The sequence below is a fragment of the Physeter macrocephalus genome, chromosome 13 (assembly GCF_002837175.3).
Source record: "Physeter macrocephalus isolate SW-GA chromosome 13, ASM283717v5, whole genome shotgun sequence".
NCBI lineage: Eukaryota > Metazoa > Chordata > Mammalia > Artiodactyla > Physeteridae > Physeter > Physeter macrocephalus.
The window spans coordinates 66,071,314-66,093,456 of NC_041226.1; the positions used below are offsets into that span (position 1 = coordinate 66,071,314).

The 22,143-nt window shown below is 38.8% G+C and overlaps 1 protein-coding gene across 5 annotated transcripts; it reads right to left on the bottom strand.

Annotated features, from left to right (window-relative positions):
* Positions 1-1,920: 1,920 nt before the first annotated feature.
* Positions 1,921-20,417, bottom strand: TGDS (TDP-glucose 4,6-dehydratase). 5 transcript variants are annotated; one of them, XM_007101747.4, is made up of 12 exons: positions 20,219-20,417; positions 18,188-18,254; positions 17,075-17,143; positions 15,921-16,011; positions 12,552-12,613; positions 10,148-10,246; positions 9,123-9,182; positions 7,744-7,787; positions 6,976-7,141; positions 5,479-5,537; positions 4,628-4,725; positions 1,921-3,377 (listed from the first exon to the last, which is right to left on the bottom strand). In XM_007101747.4, exons 1-12 carry the CDS (start codon positions 20,302-20,304, stop codon positions 3,292-3,294), a joined length of 987 nt encoding a protein of 328 aa, XP_007101809.1. In that variant the 5' UTR covers positions 20,305-20,417; the 3' UTR covers positions 1,921-3,291. The 5 variants fall into 5 exon arrangements, with proteins under 5 accessions (XP_007101809.1, XP_007101807.1, XP_007101810.1 ...); XM_007101745.4 differs by having other exon boundaries at positions 12,471-12,613; XM_007101748.4 differs by having other exon boundaries at positions 12,471-12,613; positions 20,215-20,282.
* Positions 20,418-22,143: the final 1,726 nt, after the last annotated feature.

Consider the following 22,143-nt stretch of genomic DNA (forward strand, 5'->3'; position numbering starts at 1 on the left):
GGCAGACAAGGCCATCCACGACTGGGCCACCACATTTCTCTCTGGCTTTATCTCCCCATATTACAGAGCAGGGTTCTCAAACATTAGTGTGCATCAGAATCGCTGGGCCCTCTCCCCAAAGTTTCGGAGTCTGTAAGTCTGGGATGGAGTCCAGGAATTTGCAGGTCTAACAACTGATAAAAATGCTGTTGGTCTAGGTACACGTTTTTAAAAATTATTATGCTAAAATATACATTAAAAAATTTACCATGTTATTTTTAAGTGTACAATTCTGTGCCATTAAGTGCATTCAGTGTTGTGCAACCATCACCATTATCCACTTTCAGAACTTCTTCATCATCCCAAACAGAAAGTCTGTACCCATTAAATAACTCCCCACTTTCCCCCTCTCCCCCAGGCCCTGGTAAACCTCTACTATCCTTCCTGTGTCTATGAATTTGCCTACTCTAGATACTTCATACAGGTGGAATCATACCATTCCACTGTTTGTATAGACCACATCTTATTTATCCATTCATCTGTAGGTGTACATACGGGTACTTTCCACCTTCTGGCTCGTGAATAATGCTGCAATGAACATTGGTGTACAAGTATACCTGTTTGAGATCCGGCTTTCAATTCTTTGGGATATATGCCTAGGAGTAGAATTGCTGGATCATATGGTAATTCTATGTTTAAATTTTTGAGGCCCTATCAAACTGATTTCAAACTGGAGATCAGAAGCTCAGAAAAGAGATCCTGGCATAGAGATAAGGAATTGAAATTGGAAAAAGAAAAAAAAAAAGATGGTAATTAAAGCGATGAGAGTAGATGACATTTCTCAGGAGGGTTTCTGAGGCTGGTGACTACAGGGAAAATTCTTGCAGCGGAGGTGGAATGGGAGCCAGATGGCAGCAAGCTGAGTATAGAGCAGGGAGGAAAGGGCAGCTTTCAGAGGGCTCTTGCAGACCAAAAGCTTTCAACTTAGCCGATTTCTTTTATTTATTTATTTATTTTTTTTGCTGTACACGGGCCTCTCACTGCTGTGGCCTCCCCCGTTGCAGAGCACAGGCTCCAGACGCGCAGGCTCAGCGGCCATGGCTCAGCGGCCATGGCTCACGGGCCCAGCCGCTCCGCGGCACGTGGGATCTTCCCGGACGGGGCACAAACCCGTATGCCCTGCGTCGGTAGGCAGACTCTCAACCACTGCGCCACCAGGGAAGCCCAACTTAGCCGATTTCTTTTCTAAGGTTGTTCTTTTTTTTTTTAATTTTAAGACAATTTTTTTAGAGTTTTAGGTTTATCAGAAAATTGAGAGGGAGGTACAGAGATTTCTCATATACTCCCTGTCCCTACATATGCATAGTCTCCCTCATTATCAACATCATTCACCAGAATGGTGCTTTTTTTTTGCTCAGCGGCCATGGCTCACGGGCCCAGCCGCTCCGCGGCACGTGGGATCTTCCCGGACGGGGCACAAACCCGTATGCCCTGCGTCGGTAGGCAGACTCTCAACCACTGCGCCACCAGGGAAGCCCAACTTAGCCGATTTCTTTTCTAAGGTTGTTCTTTTTTTTTTTAATTTTAAGACAATTTTTTTAGAGTTTTAGGTTTATCAGAAAATTGAGAGGGAGGTACAGAGATTTCTCATATACTCCCTGTCCCTACATATGCATAGTCTCCCTCATTATCAACATCATTCACCAGAATGGTGCTTTTTTTTTTTTTTTTTTTTTACCAAGGATGAATCCAAATTGACATACCATAATCACCCCAAGGACATAGTTTATCTTAGGGTTCACTCTTGGTGTTATATATACATTCTGTGGGTTTGGATAAATGTAAATTGACATATGGACATCATCATATTATCATACAGGGTATTTTCACTGCCTGAAAGATCACAAAAAATATGTGCAAGAACAAATGACACAGAACAAGTGTTTTTATTTTGTCAGCCACCCTCAATGACCAAACTCCATCAAAGACTATTTGCTCTCAGTTGGTCCCATTTTCTGCCTGTAACTTCCTACAGTTGTCTCCCTGAGATCTTACCCCCGCGCTCCCTTCGGCCCTCTCCCCTCTCCATTTTCTCTAGAGCTACAGGCTAGCTCCAAGAAGCATTTCTTCCCTACACACCTAAGACCAGGGGACCATCATTTCAGTCGATCTCACTCAACTCTAGTCCCTGGGCCTCACACTGAGCCCAGCTCTGGCTCAATCTATTTCGACACATAGCAGAATTCTGCAGTTACAGCGTTCGGCCTCAGTTTGTGTTTCACGCCTGTTTGGCAAATCCCCTTACTAATTTTCAATCTGCTTACTGCACTTTTCCCAGTCTCCACATGCCCCAGGCCCTTATGCCACTCCTATCGCCCTCCTGCAACCACCTCTGAGTTAATAACCTTGCTTCCTACTCCACAGAGAAACACAAGGCACCAGTCACACACTGAGGTCAGAAAGCTGGGCATAGTCTTTGACCCTTTTCCTTTCCTGAATGTAATATCCAATCAGTTACCTTTTTAAATCGTCTTAAAGTCTTTAGGGAAGAGAGGAACTAAAAATACATGATAATCAAGTATTTAAAAAAATTTTTTACAGCAAAAAAAAAACATACATTACTTTAAAAAAAAGCCACGTTATACATTAATACATTAAAGTATTGATAATTTTATAAATAAAATCATTTTAAACAGTAAATACATGATAAAATTTCTCTGATACAAGATTACTTACAGAGTTCAATGACCAATTTTGAAAATATAAAAACTACATCCTTCTTTTAAAAAATATTTAACTTAATTGTACAAAATTATCAAATAAAAAGTGCTAGATATGCTTCCGTTTGTTTCATTTTTAAAGCACCTGTAGCACATCAGACCTTCAAAAGATAAATCAGGGCAAAAGGCTCATCCTATACTGCCTAAAAAACTTCAGAGACTGTCTAGGCAGTGGGAAAGGATGGGAAGCCGAGTTCAATGCCAGCAAAGGCTGTCATCTGCCCAGAGCTTTTCCCTGTCCTTGTTCTCAGAACCAGGAGATTCCTCCTTCCTGGCCCGCACCTACAGAAGAGTCTTTCTATGCTTACTGGTTCCTAATTTTTAGGAGAAAAGGTTTCTGAGAGAATTTTGATATTTAAATCCTATGCTAATACTGAACCTCTTCTAAAGACTGAGGCATTTTACATTTGAATTTTATACAAAAAGTCATAGTCTAATTCCAAATGAAAAGAGGACACTTCATTTGGTCGCTTGATTTCATATCGCTTGTTGAGGTAGGATAGGTTTCTTCTTTCTCTGAAAACTGTCCCGACTACACAAACGGTGGTTGTACTGGAAAGGGTTCTAATGCCTTTTCTGCATTCTTCCAGTTGTGAAAATTCTCTCTGTACCACTCAACTGATAAAACAAAAAGACAAAAATAAAAAATAAAAAACTAAACATCAGTTAACCAATATTTACCGAGCTCCTGCTAAGTAAGAAAAGTCTTGCCCGTCAGCTAACGTGTAGGCAAGGATTGCCTACTGACGAAAACAATTTGATTTTGAACTAACCAATGATGTTAATCAGAAGATGTTTCATCACCTGAAAATGTAGATTTAAGAATCAACAATTTATTTTCTTTTTAACTTCAAAAGTCCTTCAATACTGAATTTGCTGGTACAAGTATTAAAACATTCTAATTTTAGGGAATTCAGGGGGAAAGGGAGATGAGTCACTTGTACTGGTTTTAAAGTCACAGGGAAAAAAGTGTAGTATTTTGTTAATGTAAACATCACAATACTGCATGATAGGCACAGTGAGATGATGTCAACTTCCTTTTCTTAATATGTAAAATTATTTTATGTTGCTGTCCTATTAATAAAGTTTTTTTAGTTGAAAAATAATAAATTATCTTTGAATTTGCTTTTTTTTTTTTTTTTTTTGGCTGCGCTGTGTGCGCAGCTTACAGAATTTTAGTTCCCTGACTGGGGCCCACAGCAGTGAAAGCACGGAGTCCTAACCACTGGACCACCATGGAAGTCCCTGAATTTGCTTTTTAAAATTCAACACAAATATTTTGTATGTCAAGCTCTGAACTCAGACTTTTTCCTACACTTGAGTATCTTTTCTCTTGAGTACATTTCTAAACAGAATTTAACATATATGCACAGACTATATATACACTTATTTTAATGGCTATTTCTGCACATATTAAATTTGCTCCCTATTTGTTTGTTTCAGTATAAAAAGACTCAAGATGCTCAAAGACGGCAACTGTCTCTATTTCACCAAATCTCAGATGCCTGATCTTAAGATGGACCATTACTTTACATATTAGTAAGAAAGAAAAAAAGTTGAAAAAATAATTATAAGACACTAGTGATTGTAAAACATATACCTCTCAAGGATGTGAAAAAATGTGCATCTGAGAATCAGTGAAAATAGGTATCTGATAAATGCTAGTAAGACAAAGGAAGCCTAATCAGAAGTTAGTCTATGAAATTCAGGATACTTAATTACTAACGTTAGAAATACATTAAATGTAAAAATTTGAAAAGTGAAAGTGATTCACCACAACACTGTTCGTAGTGTCCTAAAATAAATTACTGTGCCTTAAAATTTTTCTGATTCTCCCCCTCCCCCCAAATGATCAATTCATAACATACTTGTTTTCTTTATTCCTTCTTTCCAAGGCACTTTAGGTCTCCATCCTAAGCCATGTATTTTTTCTGATTTCATTGGATATCTCATGTCATTGGTAGGTCTTGGAAAACAAAACAGATTTAAAATGATACTGTGGATATATATTTACAAATGTATTTATTTATTTATTTTTGGCCCTGCTGTATGGCTTGCGGGATCTTCATTCCCAGACTAGGGATTGAACTCAGGCCCTCGGCAGTGAAAGCGTGGAGTCCTAACCACTGGACCATCAGGAAATTCCCTATTTACAAATTTAAATACTCAGAGAAATAATGTGTGCCCATAATTCAAATTTTCTCTCAAAAAATTCTCCCTGATGACACACTTATATATTTGTAAAATAAAGTATACGTTAAAAATCATCTATAATCCAGAAGCCTAACCCTCTCTGTGGCTTACCCTTTTCTCATTTCAACCACAATCTAGGTATGAATGCAATGTCTCATACCTAAATGTTCGATGAATTAATGAATAAATACACATAAACTTGTTGGGACTCATGTTCCATGCCCTGGGTCTGGTAGTTTATATACATTATAAATTAAATTTTAAAATACTTCCATAAGCAAAATACTATTATTCCTATTTCACACTCAAGGAAATCTCAGACTTGGAAAGGGTCAATAACTTTCTTTAAGTCACATAGCTAATAATAATGCTACAGTTTATTGTTATGACATTTACAATCAGGAAAAAACATTTTAGCAGAAAACTCAAAAAAGATAAACTTTTCTGGGTAAGTCCATTCATTTTATAATCTTATAAGTACCTAAGATTTCACAACCTTTCCCCAATGTTTTAACTTGTTACTCACCTATCATTAACATAATCAACCCAGTTTTCCATTTCAGACTCTGAATTGGTCTCTTTGATCTGTCAAAATGGAGAAGACCTTCGAGTCAAATTATTAAGTGAGACCAGAGAATAAAATGGTATTCAACAACTGATTCAAAAGACCAGAAAAACAACCTCCTCCAAGTGGGGAAGACAGCTAAGACGAAGAGCATTTTATTAACACTTTCCATACTTTATAACCTGAATTCCATCTGAAGCTCAGAGAGAATACACATTATATAAACTATAGAAGAAAATGAGTTTTTTTGGCTTTTGGTTATTACTCAGTGTGATATTGCGATTTAAAATAAGAAATATATATTTGGTGTTCATCCCTGCTCCTGGCACAGAGCTCCTAAAACCTTTGGAATTTCCTGGTGATGAGAGATAAAAGGTGTCTTTTGCTGTTCATAAGCTCCTTTCAACCACACCAGAGTTCAGGTTAATGCGTGATTTTTGGAAAGCACCTAAGGATGAAGACTGCTTGCCAACGGAACCAACCATGTGACTGGAGAGATGGAACTCAGCCTCCCTGCCCCCACCTCCAGGGAGGAGAAGGGGACCAGAAGTGGAACTAATCATCAGTGGCCATGATTCAGTCAATCATGCCTACTTAATGAAGCCTCCATAAAAACCCAAGAGGAGAGCTTCCAGGCTGCTGAACACACGGAGGTGCTGGGAAGGTGGCACACCCGGAGAGGGCAGGAAGCTCCACACCCTTTCCCTCATATCTTGCCCTATGCATCTCCTCCATCCTTTGTAATAAACCGGTAATCCAGTGGGTAAACTAGTTTCCTGAGTTCTGTGAGCCCCTGTAGCAAATCACCTCAGACTTATACCTCGTTGATCAAAAGCACAAGTGACAGCCAGGTCTCGGGGTTGACATGTGAAGTGAGAGCAGTCTTGTGAGACTGAGCCCTTAACCTGTGGGATCTGACACCATCCCCAGGTAGATAATGTCAGAATTGAGTTAAATTGTAGGATACCGAGCTGGCGTCTGAGAATTGCTGGGCGTGGAAAACTCACACGTTTGGAGGACAGAGTGTTCTGTGAGTAGTGTAAAGGAAAACAAGTTTTTTCCATTCGTTCAGTCGCTCTTTTTACTGAATCCTGAGATTTATAATTGATGCTCACTAGTACATAAAAACACTCATAACTATTATCTATATATCAGTGCTCCTTGATTCTAGGACGTACACTTTAACATTCGATTTTCTGAAATTGAATATGTCTTATAATGGGTATGCACATTTAATGTTGTGGAATTTTTTTCCTGAAAAGCTGTGACTAAATGAATGATGCAGTTTCAAATAATGACACGTCTCGGCATACATATGGAATTATGAAGTTCCTTTTTTTACCGGTTCACTTTTCAAATGCGTAAACTGTAAATTGTTGATTTTGACAAAATTAGTGATTACTGTCACTAATTTAGTGACAATTTTGAAAATACTACCCTTTTATAATATATACATACCAGTTGTATTAGTTCTTTGGCAAGCTGGAGAACTGACATTTCAAAATTGGTTCCAATATTATAAATTTCACCTGGTTTTCCCTTTTTGAGGACAGTGAGAAATGCTTCTACTACATCAGTAGCATAAAGGAAGTTTCTTGTTTGAAGTCCTGATCCATGAATGCAGCTAAAAAGATGAAATGAAAGGGAATCATAAAGTGTAAAAAAAAGTAAGCTCTCCCAAACCCGGGTAAGGCAATGATTGGGTACAATTCCAGAGAAGGCAATTCCCATGAAGATCCTAGACATCTCTTACTGAAAATACAAATTCTCATGACTTCCAGATTTTATCCATAATTCTTAACTGACCTCCAAACCCTCTGTGGGGGCTCACTAGGAAAGTGGCAAACATGTAAGTGACCCCTGCAGAAATATTTATTCATCAATTTTATACCTTAAGTTCATTTTGAAGACTATCTACAGTTCAGTTAAATCTTTTGAAGAAGTAAAATTATATAAAGATAGACGACAAATTTTAATGCTATAACTCAAAGTTTTAGGATGGATTATTTAAGAATTAAAATTGTCTTAGTAATCAAATTATAAAGATGAATTATACATTATAATTATTTTTAAAACTATTACACTGACTGTAGAAGGAATTCTTAAATTTGTTGGGACATTAAATCCTAAGGCCTCCAACTCTAACACTTTATGATTTTCAAGAAAGACTGGCACTAAATACTCTAGCATACCAGAAAAACATGGGTACAAAGGTAAATAACATACCATTTCCTGTTGTGTTGAAGTAAAGATATAAATTTTGGAATAACCTAAAAGAATATTTAAATTATCATTTCAGACTTTGGAAATTCATTCATTAATATAAACCTGAACTCATCATAAGATTAAAAGATTATTATTGTTAAGAAATACACTTATGGGCAAATTCTAATTCTTATCAGGAGTTCAAGAAACACTTATAATTTTGATAAGTAAAAGAACTATAAGATCGTTTCCTATTTCAAAAATACCAGTCATGTGCTAGATAAAAATGAAGATAAAATGATATAAATAGTGAAAAAGTTCAGAAAAAATCTTCCTGAACAGTTTGCTCTCACTGCAAGCTCACTTTTGTGTTGATTTTATACGAGCAGGAATCATATACTTTTTACTTTACATATAGTAGCTATTCAATAAGTGCTTGTGAAATTAATAAAAAGTAATTCCAGTTCCACTGGATTCAAAGAAAATTTACGTTAAACATGGTGAGATAAGAAATTATTAAATTTATAATAAGTGTTTAAAAATTAAGCCAAATATATATTAATATTAGCAGATCATGATATGGCCCTTTCCTTTGGGCAGACAGATCAAGGTAACCAGCGGCTAAGAAGTGAGAAAATCCAGCTCTAAATTTAGGCAGTGAGATATATGTATAACTGATTCACTCTGCTGTACACCTGAAACTAACACAACATTGTAAATCAACTAGACTCCAATAAAAATTTTAATAAATAAATAAATTTAGGCAGTGAGACTAGTCGTTACTTAACATTGGGCTTAATGATACAGAATCAACCACACACATTTTCAGCCTTTTAACTACATTTCTTTACTTGCTAAACTACTTTCTGGATGACATTCAGGCCTGAAACAATACAGAGGAGCTGGGGAAGAGCTAATCGGCTGCCTTTAAGACACGTTTATGTACAAGCTTCCTGCATCACTCTCTAACTAGCGTCTACGTTCCTGTACAGCCTGACATGTGGTCTGACTGCATACTAGGAAGGAGTCTTCACTGGTGTGGCAGTAGTGATGGGGGCACTCCATAGGGTTTTAGAATCCTGCAAAGTACAAGGCATTTTCACATACATCATCTCACTGGACTCTTCAAAATCCTTCCTAAGTATTATCATTACCCGTCAATTTAAAGACAATGCTCAAAGGACCTAAGGTCACCCCGGCTGGTGAGTATCAAGTTGAGACTTAAACTCAAGTTTTCAAACTCTAAACATGATGAGATTTGTATGTAGTCTATAAAGCATTTATAATTACGGTTAATTGCAACATAAATTATTTTGGACAAATAACTGAAGAGAGATTATTTTAAATAATGAGAAGTTACAATCACTGAAACACGTCAGGAATTCAAAAGTAAAATGTACCTTTTCTGGATATTGATGTGGTCCATAAACATTACTGCTTCGTGTGATGACAACTGGAAACTTAAAGAGAGTTCGACATTAAGGTAATGGAAAGGTCCAATAATAATGATTACCTAAAGATGAGCAGTTTTAACATATGGGCGCTTTTGACTGAATAATTCCACACACCTTAAGGGCAGAAGCAAAGGGATTTTTTTTCTAATGTAAGGTCCCTGAAAAGACAGGAGAGGACGGGATTCAGATAAAGGCAGAGGTTCCAAAAGGAAGAAGAGGAAGAGTCTCTTCACTGGGACAAGGGAAGGATGAATAGAGATGGAGGCGGGTTTGTAGGTCTGAGAGCAGGAAATTAAGGACATTTCTACCTGACTATTTCAGAGACCACCTGAGATGTTAAACTTCAAGTTGGCTTTCTCTGTTGGACCAACCCTTACAAATAAAAAGAGCGTCCGTGGAGGGAAAAGACCAATGCTACTGGAACACAAAAGGCTAGAGATGCTGAAGCAATTCCTTGGTTCGCCTTTCTGACCCAGTCCCTAATAACTCTGGAAGATCAGTGGGAAGCCAAGGGCAGGGGTTCCAGCTGATGATTCACAGTGGGCAGGGCTCCTGCATGGACACTGACACAGCCACTGGGGTAAGTCTATCTCCTTTTCACGAGGGGCCGAGAGGAGCAGCGGGTGGTGAGGGCATCTGCCCTCCCTCCGTCTTCCTTCACTCAGAGGGCTCCTGGGAATCAGGACATTCCAACAGGGCTTTTCACTCTAGCTATAACACTCTACCTATTAGTGAAGCAGAAAAAAATATATACCTAAATTATTCCTTTAAGTGATGAACTGGATAGGAAGAAGTAGGTCCCTGCTTTGTCCACACAATATAGGAAATCAGTTTTCTAAATTCCTTAATATATCACTTTTCTTAATCTATGTCTGCCATCCTAAAAATGAAATGTTGCTAATGCTAACTTGGAGTTTTAACACCCAAGTCCAAAGAAAAATGACCCTAGAGTTTCTGAAGTCAGTTCTTACCCTGTATCGTTCCCAGTAAGACTGTACAAAACACTCAGCAGCTGCTTTAGATGATGCATAAGGATTTGTAGGTTGTTTGGGAGAAGATTCATCAAATTCCTAATTTTAAAAAGACATATTAAAAAAATAAGTATTATGTATACTTTCTAAGTAGAAAAATCACAGAACATATTACAAACTTGAAATGTAAATCAGTACATCTAAAAAACATTTATTGAGGACGTCCCTGGTGGTGCAGTGGTTAAGAATCCTGCCAATGCAGGGGACACGGGTTCGATCCCTGGTCCAGGAAGATCCCACATGTCGTGGAGCAACTAAGCCAGTGCGCCATGACTACTGAGCCTGCGCTCTAGATCCCGCGAGCCACAACTACTGAGCTCACGCGCCACAACTACTGAGGCCCACGCACCTAGAGCCCACGCTCCGCAACAAGAGAAGCCATCGCAGTGAGAAGCCCATGTACCGCAAGGAAGAGTAGCCCCCACTCACCGCAACTAGAGAGAGCCCGCAGAGCAACAAAGACCCAACGCAGCCAAAAAAAAAAAAAAAAAAATTTATTGAAACCCAACTATGTGCCTGGCATTTTTCTAAGCACTTTACATGTAGTAACTTCTTTAAAGTTCACAACAACCCTGTAAGGCAGGCAGACAGAACAGCAAGTGCAAAGGCCCTGAGACAGACTGTGTCCAATGGAACTACAAGGAGGCTAGTGTGAGGGAAGAGAAATGTGAAATGAGGTCTGAAAGCTAGAGGCCAGAGCATGTGGAACCTTGAAGGCCACTGTCAAAACACTGATGGGTTTTGATGAGAGTAATATCATGATCTGACTTATATTTTAAAAAGCATTCTGGCTACTGTGTCAGATCTGATGTAAGCTGACAGGAGTACAAGAAGGAAGAAGCTTACCTGATAAAAATTGCAAAGAGAGTTTGCAAATGGTTGGTCCTCAGAAGTGGGATTGGGCACTGAGGAGAAGTGGTCAGGGTCTGCTTTTTCTCATTATAAGTCTTTTCAAACTACTTGTTCTTTTTTTTCCACTATGTACGTGTTTTGGTAAACAAATGCATTTAAAAAATAAAACAAAACAAAATGAGGTCATTGTAAACACTGACTATGAAAAATACAGACTGGAGAATGGAGCCTCTCTTTGCATAAAAAGTATAATGTTTACAAATGATTAACAAAGGAGAACAGATTCCAGTTTCTACAACAATTTCACACTCACTCCTTGACAGTACAATATGCTTTGCTGAGCGGAAGAGAAGGGAGACAGGCCTTATTTTGCAGCGTAACTTACACATACTTTGGCCCGTGGAAATGACATTCATGATGTAAGTAAGACTGGGTGATCAGGGAAAAGCTGCTGCTCGCTTGCAAAATATGTCGGTCAAATTACATATATAAATCTGTACCAGATTAGGCTGTGGCTCCCATTTGGGGTGGTACTATTTGATTTGAACAGAAGACACAACGGAACAATATTCTGGGGAGTCCCGTAAGTGTGTATAATCAGAAGATGAAAAAAGTCCAGAGTAGGATTTCATAAGACAGGTTTGTATGGTGGTACAGGGTAAGGAGGTGAAACAGTCATTTTCTTTTTATAACATCTGTTTTACTTATTTATTTAATTTATTTATTTTTGGCTGCGTTGGGTCTTTGTTGCTGTGCGCGGGCTTTCTCTAGTTGCGGTGAGCGGGGGCTACTCTTCGTTGCGGTGCGCAGGCGTCTCATCGCGGTGGCTTCTCTTGTTCCGGAGCAAGGGCTCTAGGTGCACAGGCTTCGGTAGTTGTGGCGCAGGGCTTCCCTAGTGGCTCAGTGGTTAAGAATCCTCCTGCCAATGCCGGGGGCATGGGTTCGAGCCCTGGTCTGGGAAGATCCCACATGCTGTGGAGCAACTAAGTCCGTGCTCCACAGTTACTGAGCCTGTGCTCTAGAGCCCGTGAGCCACAACTACTGAGCCCACGTGCTGCAACTACTGAAGCCCACATGCCTAGAGCCCGTGCTCTGCAACAAGAGAAGCCACCGCAATGAGAAGCCCGCGCACCGCAACGAAGAGTAGCCCCCTCTCGCCACAACTAGAGAAAGCCCGTGTGCAGCAACGAAGACCCAAGGCAGCCAAAAATAAATAAATATTAAAAATTATTTTTTAAAAAAAGTAGTTGTGGCGCATGGGCTCAGTAGTTGTGGCGCACAGGCTTAGCTGCTCCGCGGCATGTGGGATCTTGCCGGACCAGGGCTCAAACCCGTGTCCTCTACATTGGCAGGCAGACTCCTAACCACTGCGCCACCAGGGAAGTCCGAAACAGTCATTTTCTAAGCTCACCTTATCAAGACTGCCTCCATAGACCTCATCTGTGCTGACATAAATAAATTTCTCCACTCTGGCTTCATGAGCAGCACTTACCAAAACGTGAGTGCCATAAACATTAACATACGTAAACTCAAAGGCACGGACAAATGAAAGATCTAAAAAAAAGAAGAAAGAAAAAGCTAGAATTCCACTCAAGGGACAAAGCAAATACTAAACAGTAGACTCACGCTTAAGGAAAGCTCTATTCACTTTTCTTCATTCACCACAACTGCAACGGTGTTAAAAATAACATAAGGTGCATTGCTATTTATGATTTCTTTAAGCCCAAATTACATAGTACATGTGAATTCTTAGAACCTAGAAAACTATCAGTGCTATATTTGCAGGAAACACTTTTTTTTAAATTCAAAAAAGAAATGGTACATCTAAAATTTAAAATGCTCTTAAATTTTAAAAAATTTTGTAACTAAAAGGTAGGAGGGTTTGCTTTGCTGGTATCAAGAATTATTATAAAGTTACAGTAATTACAGTGTGGTAATGGCATAAGGATAGACAAAGACCAATGGAACAGAACAGGAGCCCAGAAACAGAACCATGCATATATGGGTACTTGATCTCCAACAGAGGTGGCAATGGGGAAAGGTTGAATTCTTTCAATAAATGGTGCTGGGTCAAACTGATATTCATATGGGGAAAAAATCTGAATGTAGAAGGCAAAACAATAACTTTTATGAAAAGAATATAAGAGAATATCTCCATGACCTTGGAGGTAGGAAAAGAGTTCTTACACAGAACACAAAGAGCACTAACCATAAAGGAAAAGGCTGATAAACTGGACTACACTGAAATGAAGAATTTCAAATCATCAAAAGATATCATTAAGAAAGTGAAAAGGCAGGGAAATTCCTGGCAGTCTGGTGGTTAGGACTTAGCACTCTCACTGCCAAGGGCCTGGGTTCAACTCCTGGTTGGGGAACTCAGATCGCACAATGCAGCTGAGGTGAGGTGACGTGACATGACGTGACATGAGTTGAGGTGGGGTGAGATGAGACGAGATAAAATAAAACAGAAAGGAAGTGAAAAGGCAAATCACAGATTGGAAAAAAGGTAGTGGAAAAGGTTTGAATTCAGAATATATAAAGGACTTATAAAAATCTGTAAGGAAAAAACTGACAACCCACTTGAAAATGGTAAACAGACTTACACAGAAACTTTCTAAAGAGATATACAAATAGGAAAGGGAGGAGGATAATCCAGTAAACAAATGCAAAGGTTTTTAACATCATTAATAATCAGGGAAAAATATAATAAAACCACCAAAGATTGACAACAGGAAGTACTGGTAAGCGTCTCCTAAATTGTTTGAAGGAAAACCACTTTATCATTAACCAAGTAGAAAGACTTGTTCTACCAGACATGAAAACATTACATTAGTCAATATACTGTGTGATCAGCACAGGCACAGACAGATAGACAAATGGGGAGCTGAGAAACAGATACTCATATAGATGCTTGATACATGACAGTGCAGTGCAAACTGGTGAACTTTCCCATAAGTGGTAGAGGTCCAATTGGTATTCCAATAGAAAAAAACGAAATTGGATTCTTATCTCATACTGCATACAAAAATGAGTTTCAGATGCATTACAAATCTAAATGTGAAAGGCAAAACTATAAAGCTTTTCAAAGATAACACAGAAGAATATCTTCATGACCTTGGGGTAAAAGAGAATTTCTTAAGACCCAAAAAGCATTAACCATACCATAAAAGATATATAAATTCATTGAGAATTTATATAAGAACATCTGTTCATCAAAACACACTAGCAGGGCTTCCCTGGTGGCGCAGTGGTTGCGTGTCCGCCTGCCGATGCAGGGGAACCGGGTTCGCGCCCCAGTCTGGGAGGATCCCACATGCCGCGGAGCGGCTGGACCCGTGAGCCATGGCCACTGAGCCTGCGCGTCCGGAGCCTGTGCTCCGCAACGGGAGAGGCCACAACAGAGGGAGGCCCGCATACCACAAAAACAAAAAAAACAAAAAAAAAAAACACACTAGCAAAAAGATGAAAAAATAAGCCACAGAGTGGGAGAAGATATATATAATACACATAATAAAGGACTAGTATCCAGTGTGTGTGTGTGTGTGTGTGTGTGTGTGTGTTATATATATATATATACACACACATATATATATATACACACACATATATATATTCCAACAAATCAATGAGAATTGATTTAAAAATTTTTAAATGGGCAAAAGATTTCAACAGCATTTCACAAAAGAAGAAACTGAAATTATTAATAAACATATAAAAAGTACACAGCTTCATCAGTAATCAGGGAAATACAAATTAAAACCACAAGCAGATGCCACTCTACACACTACTCAGATTGACAAAAATGGAAAAGACTGACAAAACTAAGCTTTGGTGAGATCTAGAATAACAGAGGGTCTCATATACTCCTCCAGGAGAAGAAACTGGTATAACTGCTTTGGAATATAGTTGGAAATTATCTCCATGTTGAAGTGTGCAGATCTTACAATTCCAGTTATATATTGAGAGAAATGTGTATTTATGTGTACCAAGATGCATGTGTAAGAATGCTCATTGTTCAAACTTGCTCCAACGTGCAAACAATCCAAATGTCCATCAAGAGTAAAACAGACACAGGAATTGTGGTATATACTTAGAATGGAATATTGTATGTCACTGACAAGGAACAAATTATACCTACACCCAACTGCATGGATGAATCTACAAGGCTGAAAAAGCAAGACCAAAAACGCTTCATGTTATTTTATATACGCATTTTTATAAAATCTAAAAACAGGCAAAACTAACCTATACTGTTTAGAGATAAATACAGAGACAGTAAAACTGCAGAGAACACCAAGGGAAATTATAACTTAAAAAACAGGTAATAAGGCAGTAGTAATACTACTACTAAAGAGGGTTCAGCAACATTCTTTTGTTTAGGTGATGGCTACATGAGTATTCACATTATCATTATTCATTTAACCTTACTTCTAAATTCTTCTGAATATATATTACATTTCACAATATAAAATGTTAGACAAATTATTAGAAGATATCTTAGGACAAAACAGTACAGATAATAATATAATGTTCAACTGTGTATCTACCACCCACCTTAAGAAAAACAACATAAAAATACAGCTGAAGGCCCATTTCCCCAGAAGTAATCACTATTCTGGATTTGGCTAAACTCAGTTTTAAGATAACATTAAAGGTTACATTTTACCCTACGCTAACACAAGGGATCTGAATAGCGCCAAGTATCTAGATGACAGAGTGACTACGGACTTTTCTGGTAAAACATGGTATATGTTCTTTCACATACATTAAGTACCTACTTGTTCAACCCCGTTATTGGACCTTGATTTTGGCTAGTGAGCCACTGGAAAAAAACATTTGCCCATCATAAAACAACGCTTACCTACATGCGTTTGTGCAGCAAAATGTAGTACTATGTCTATTTTCTCTGTTTCAAAAAGTAGTTTCACGAAGTGAGAATCACATATGTCACCCTATATAAAAAAACAAACATGAAAAAACTAAGTTTCATTGAGCACTCCCAACCATAATAACCATTTTACTTCATGAACAAAAACATGATAAGAAAAAAATTTATCCCCCCCAGGTATAAAAGAGAATATCTTGAAAATTCAACTGAGGGGTCAAATACAGTAATGAGGTACTTCTTCAGCATCCTAGGATACCAGATATTCAATTCAAAATATGTTTTTGCAAGTAAGTGTCTAAAACAGTATTTTTTTTAGCACCAACTACTTCTGTGGACTGTGCTAGCTTTTTTCTTAACATTCTTGCCAACCTAAGGTAACTATGTTAACAGGAAAAAATTTAAACATACTTTTAAAAGTTTGAGATAACCACTACTGAAATATATTCAAAGTAAGTAAAACAACTGGAATGATGGATTTCACCACAACTAAGTAAACTTATGAGTATTTTTAATGTTATATGTACGTTTAGTTCTAAAAATATGTATTCTCAACAATTCTTCAGTGACTAAAGGAGACACTTTCAGATAGAAGAATTATGAAATGTTTGCTTAGTATATTCTTTAAGATTTGTGGTTAAAAAGAGAGTTTATAGAATCACTTTAAAAAACATAAATCCTAAAGTAGTTTCATTTGACATTAAAATTTCCCTTTCTGAATGAGTGACCTGGCTGCTTGGTTTATACTTTGGACTACCATGGGCTTGTATGGTGGTTTTTGACTACTGACTGGCCTGAGTAATACCCTACTTTATACCAATCTCTTTAAATACCAGCAAGGCCTTATGAAGAAGGCTAGTGAGGACCTAAAAATCACACACCATGGAATTTCAGTCAGCTACTCATAGATCTGCCAAGGCACCAAAAATAACATGTAGCTTTATATGCAGTATAAATCTATAAGTAATATTCTCTATAGCACATGGTACTTCTGGAAATTAAAAAGTTCTTTAATAAGCATGCTTCCAAGCCCATATTACACAAGTTTACAAAGTAGAAAGATATAATGTCTAAATGACTAAAGAGGCACAGTATAAAATAATTATATAACTATAAGAATACTTCCATACCTGTATAAATTTGTAGTTTTGTTTATTAGAAATGGTTTCAAGATTCTTCAGGCTTGCACAGTAATCCAGCTTAAAATAAGTAAGGATGGGGGAAAAACAACACAAAAAGTGATAATAGCTTTTCCTATAAAATATCAATTTATTTAAAATACTATAGATTTCTGATCATAACACAAAAACGTGTCTTCTTAAAGTGTTTGCTCTCAGTGTTTTTAGAAGTTTCTGATATCGTAAAAGTAAAAAACAAACAAAAATATGTAATTTTGTTACCTTTTCAAAATACAAAAAATTTAATTTTTATAAGACCCTCCTTTAAAAAATTTTCCTGCCCAGATTTGCCTTCAGCCACTGGGGGCTGTAAGAGTTCACCATTCCTTACTGAAAAGGAATTAGTGATTGAATACAATTACACCTGTGTTACACATATTGTAACTCATTATGCTTTTTCCTGAGTTAACTGTTGGTACATCAGTGTATACAGATGGAGGAAAAAATTACTGTCCATGATATTATGGCAGGCAAAAATTATTAAGACTCACAGATTATTTTTTGTCTCTCTCTATATATTTTTTACTATTATGTTTTATAAAATTAAGGTAACTAATTGTATCTTGTGTTTAAACTCAACAACACAGTGATTACCAATCATGGCTTTCAGAATCTCCAGGGAACTTCCAATTATTACAGAAAAATTCTCAAAACTAAATTAATTTACATGCACTTTAGTTTTTAAAATAAATATATAATTTTCAGGAGGTGGTAGTTATAAAATCATATAATAAAATAATCAGAGTATCTCAATGCCAAAAAAGGTTAATAAGATTACACTAAATACTGAATTCAGAGTGAAGATTTTCTTTTAGTAAAAATACTGCACTTAAAACCTTTACGTTATGGGCTATCATAACAAATTTAAAAATTTCAAGACTTTATGTAAGATTTAAAACTGTATGAACACATGACTATATAGGCTCCTAAGCTGCTAAAATGACTAAATAAAAAACTAAAATATCAGCAGGACAGGATTCTAATACTTTTTAAAAATATAAATAAGTTTCAGCACACAGGGCTCTTTTTTTTTTTAAACACAGAGTTCATTTTTATAAAACTTACCTTGTCTAGATTTATGATCATATAGTTTGGATAATCTTCTACTAAGGAGACAATCACATGTGATGCACTATAGAGAAAAGCGTGTCTTGTTAGCAGAAAATTTAACCTTTTCCTTAAATTCTCAAACATTATCCTAAGTTGTTGAGTATTAGGAAACTATTCAAAGATACCTTCAAATTGTTGCAAGATAACAGAAATGATATAACTATGCTGAATATACACACATCCACACTTTTCATTAATCTTCTCAACAGTATTGATATACAAAGTCTTACACTCCCTTTACACTATGGTGAAAGACAATTTACTGGTCTTGGGTATAAGAAAATAATTAACCAAATGATGCTGTCCACGCATACTTTGAGCGTGGAAGTAAAGCAGTATCATAAACACAATGGGTGGTGTTCACTGCAGATGGGCTTAAACGACAATGTGCCTTTTCAGAGACTGCAGGTATAACTATGTAAAAATTAAGCTGTTATGAGCATAGGAGTTGTCCATGTTCACAGTAGCCTATTGTAATTGCTATTTCTTGGTATAAGAATTTGGTGGTGTAAAGTGGTAAACCTAGGTTTCCAAGGCTAAGAACTACTGAAACCATCCTGAGGTTAGTGGCACAGTGGGTTTTAGAGGACCCTGAAATGGAGCCAGAGGCATCTCTCAGTGAGATGATCCACCAGATTTTTATCATATACAGCAAAACGCTGGGCTCCCAAGAACAAATGATGAATTCAGAGTTTGTACTTGACAGCCCTTTCACAGAACTTTCTAGGACATACCTTTCCTGGACCAGCACTGTACCACCCTTTTATGTCCATGCTCCCCTTTTCATTAAATGAAACTTGCCTAGTACCCTCCTCCAAGTCACCGTCAGATTGGAAGAGGTGATCTAATATACTAATGGGAGGGGGAACATTCTTCCAGGTGTTGAGGGAACCACAGTCTCTGCCCTCACTTGGTTCACATCCTAGGGTTGGGATGCAGGCAATAAGCAAGTAAACACAAATATGCAATACAGTTTCAGGTAGTGATAAGTGTGTTAGTTGGGAGAGGGGCTATTTTAGATAGGGTGGTCAGCTAAGGCCAGGAGGTGACCTCTGCGTAAACATCTGAACTGAGTGATGCAAACAGCCTAAGCAAAGGGGAAGCAAGTGCAAAGTCTTCAAAATAGGGGAAACTAGGCTCCTGGGTTCCAGGAACTGCAAGAGGCCCAGAAAAGCAAGAGATGGAACGACAGGAGATCCGGTTTGAGCTTTGACACCTGAGAGTCTTCTAGACATGGTGAAGAGTTTGCATTTTATTCTAAGTCCGACAGGAATCTTTGGAGTGAAATTACGCTCTTATTTACTTAATAAACACTGACTTGTGCATGAGAGCAGGCTTTAAGGGAACAAGAGTGGAAGCAGTGTGACCAATCAGGAGGCTACAGTAGCAGTCTAGGCAAAAGCAGACATTAACAGGGGCTAGGGTAGAACAGGGGAGGAAGGTGAGAAGTTGTCTCTTTGGAAGGAGTGAGAGAAGACTTGCTGATTAAATATGGGTGTGAGAGGGAAAGAGGCTTCAAACGACGAGTACACGTCAAAACACCGACAGAGGATTTTTTAAAATCTGCTGAATAAATGAAACCCTTATCATAATCCCAAAACCGGTTCATGGAGCCTATAGGTCCAAGGCCTGTGTATCGTGGGCCCTGGGCTCGGGTTGGGGCAGTTGGTGAGAAGCTTACTGCAAAAGGGGAGCACTCAGAAGAGTGACAGGTACCTCTCGGGCCAGGTAGAAAGGTGGACAGTACCACAGCACTTTTGCTTCGTGTGGGAAGCGCTTAAAATAAGTCGTTTCAAAGAAGCCACGCACGTCTTCGCAGGCCGGTAAGTGGAGAGAAAGTGGGATGATCCTAGTCGTGCGTTAAGACCCTCCCCCTGTCAATGAGATCCCCAAAGCTGATCCCAAGTTGCCAAGGGCAAGCAGAGGCGCAGGGAAAGGTTGGGGTTTCTGGGGAGCCACTACTCTGCCAGCGGCGCCGTTACCTACATGAAACCAGCACCCCCGGTCACCAGGACCCGCTTCGCAAAGCCGGCGAGAGGACGCAAGGGCTCGGGCTGTCCCGCAGCCGACATCTCCCAGCTCAGCAGGGACTGGAACCGTAAAACGCCAGGTTTGTAGATCGTAGGGAATATCCACCGCGACTTTTTGCGACGCGTCTCCCTCCCGCGACACGTTAACCGGGCAGGCAGCGGCCGCTTCCGGAGCTCGGGCTGACTTGTCCCCGCCCACTGAGGGCTGGGCCAGGCCTCCGGGTGTGCGGGCCGCGCAGCGCCACTGCGCAGGCGCAGCTCTTCTCTGCCAACACGGAGGATTGGAGTGACTGGGGTAGCTGGGAAAGTAGGGTCGTAAAGGTTCCGGGGCAAATGACACCACTGTGGATTAGGCTTTACTTAGCTACACATGTGGTCGGAGTTAGGAATGATTACCTTCTTTTCATTCTTGAACTACAGCGATCTCCAGATTACTCACCGGTTGAGCTGAGAACTCCAGTTCTCTTCTTGCAAACTGTGGGAGGTTGGAATTGCAAAATGGCCTTTTACTTTCTCGTCGGCACCATTTACAGACAGTGCGGGCCGCTTGCAGTCGTGGTAAAGATGTTCCCTAGATCCTATCCTTAGATCTTTATCTACTGTTCTCCCTCTTGCTCACCCTGCCTCAGCCTCCCTGCCCTCCTTTGGTCTTCCTTGCATTTCCCAGGCGTGCTTCTTCTCTTGGGCTTGGGTGCCCTTTCCTCAGATGTCTGCCTAGTTTTTACCCTCAGGTATCAGCTTGAATGCCACCCTAGTGGAGAGTCCCTCCTTGATCACTCCAGTTAAAATAGCAAGCTGTACGCGAGCCCTGCCGAGCCACTTTACCCTTCTTTATATTTCCCCATAGCCATCTTCAACATTTATGTTGAATTGCTCATTGTTACTGTTCCATGAAGGTAGGGCCTTTGTTTTGTTTCCTGCTATAATCCCAAGGCTTCAGGACCAGGCCAGGTACAGAATAAACCATCAGTAAATACTGTTTATTCAGATGAATAAATATCTTGGTTTTTTGTTTTTTTTTCCACATAGTGTGCTGGTAAAGTCTAAGAAGAATGGGAATACCCAGTATATGTGGATGTGTCATTTGTTACAACCATTTTTGGGGGCCAAGTGGTAACATACATGAAAAGTTCAAATGTACACACCACTCTATGATCCCCAAATTTCATGATGTATAATATAGATAGTTGCAGAAAAACATAAGTATGTTCATTGCTATAATGAAAAACTGGATACAATCTAAATGCCTACTAGTATTGTCTCACTTCTTCAATGCAATGGGCTGATATATAGCCTTTAAAAAGAACGTACCAACATGGAATGAGGACCAAAGTATATTGTAGTGAATACTTACGGTTCTATCTGACCAGGCTTCCCTACCCTTTATCATCTCCCCAAGCTGACCCACCCAGGCAGACCACAGGATGTGCATCTGACTCACCATAGGCTAACTGAATCCTCTTCCCGGGATTGGAATTGGATTAAGGTTTTAGCATAGTCTGGTTGCTCTTCTTGAACTCTGAGGACCTATAAAAATTTGCAACTTGTTGGTAACTCTACTCATTCAAATGAAACGAGGAATCAAGAAGCCTGTCTTCAGTGAGAGAGAAAAACAAAGTTGATGATGAAGAGAAGAAAGAGAAGAAGAAACATTCACAGTATTGAAGGCCAATGTTCAGATTTTTTTCTGGACCAATTTTATTCCTGTCCTTGGTTTGCAAACACCACATAATTTGTAAATGCACGTCTTAAAGGATCCACCCTAAACTATTAACAAGGAGTTACCTTTGGGTATCCGTATGAGCAGAGAAAGAAGGAAATGAGGACTTCAATTTTTACTTCATACTTTTTTTTCCCCTTACTTTTTTGACTGAATTTTTT

What these genes read in the sequence shown, in the direction of transcription:
- TGDS (XM_007101745.4), bottom strand. Translation starts at nt 20,304, where the DNA reads ATGTCGGCTGCGGGACAGCCCGAGCCCTTGCGTCCTCTCGCCGGCTTT. An exon ending in TGCTGCACAAACGCATGTAG is followed by an intron (nt 12,614 to 15,920) that starts GTAAGCGTTGTT and finishes TCTTTTTTTTAG; the next exon opens with ATCTTTCATTTGTCCGTGCC. An exon ending in GTTGATTATGTTAATGATAG is followed by an intron (nt 4,726 to 5,478) that starts GTGAGTAACAAG and finishes TTGTTTTCCAAG; the next exon opens with ACCTACCAATGACATGAGAT.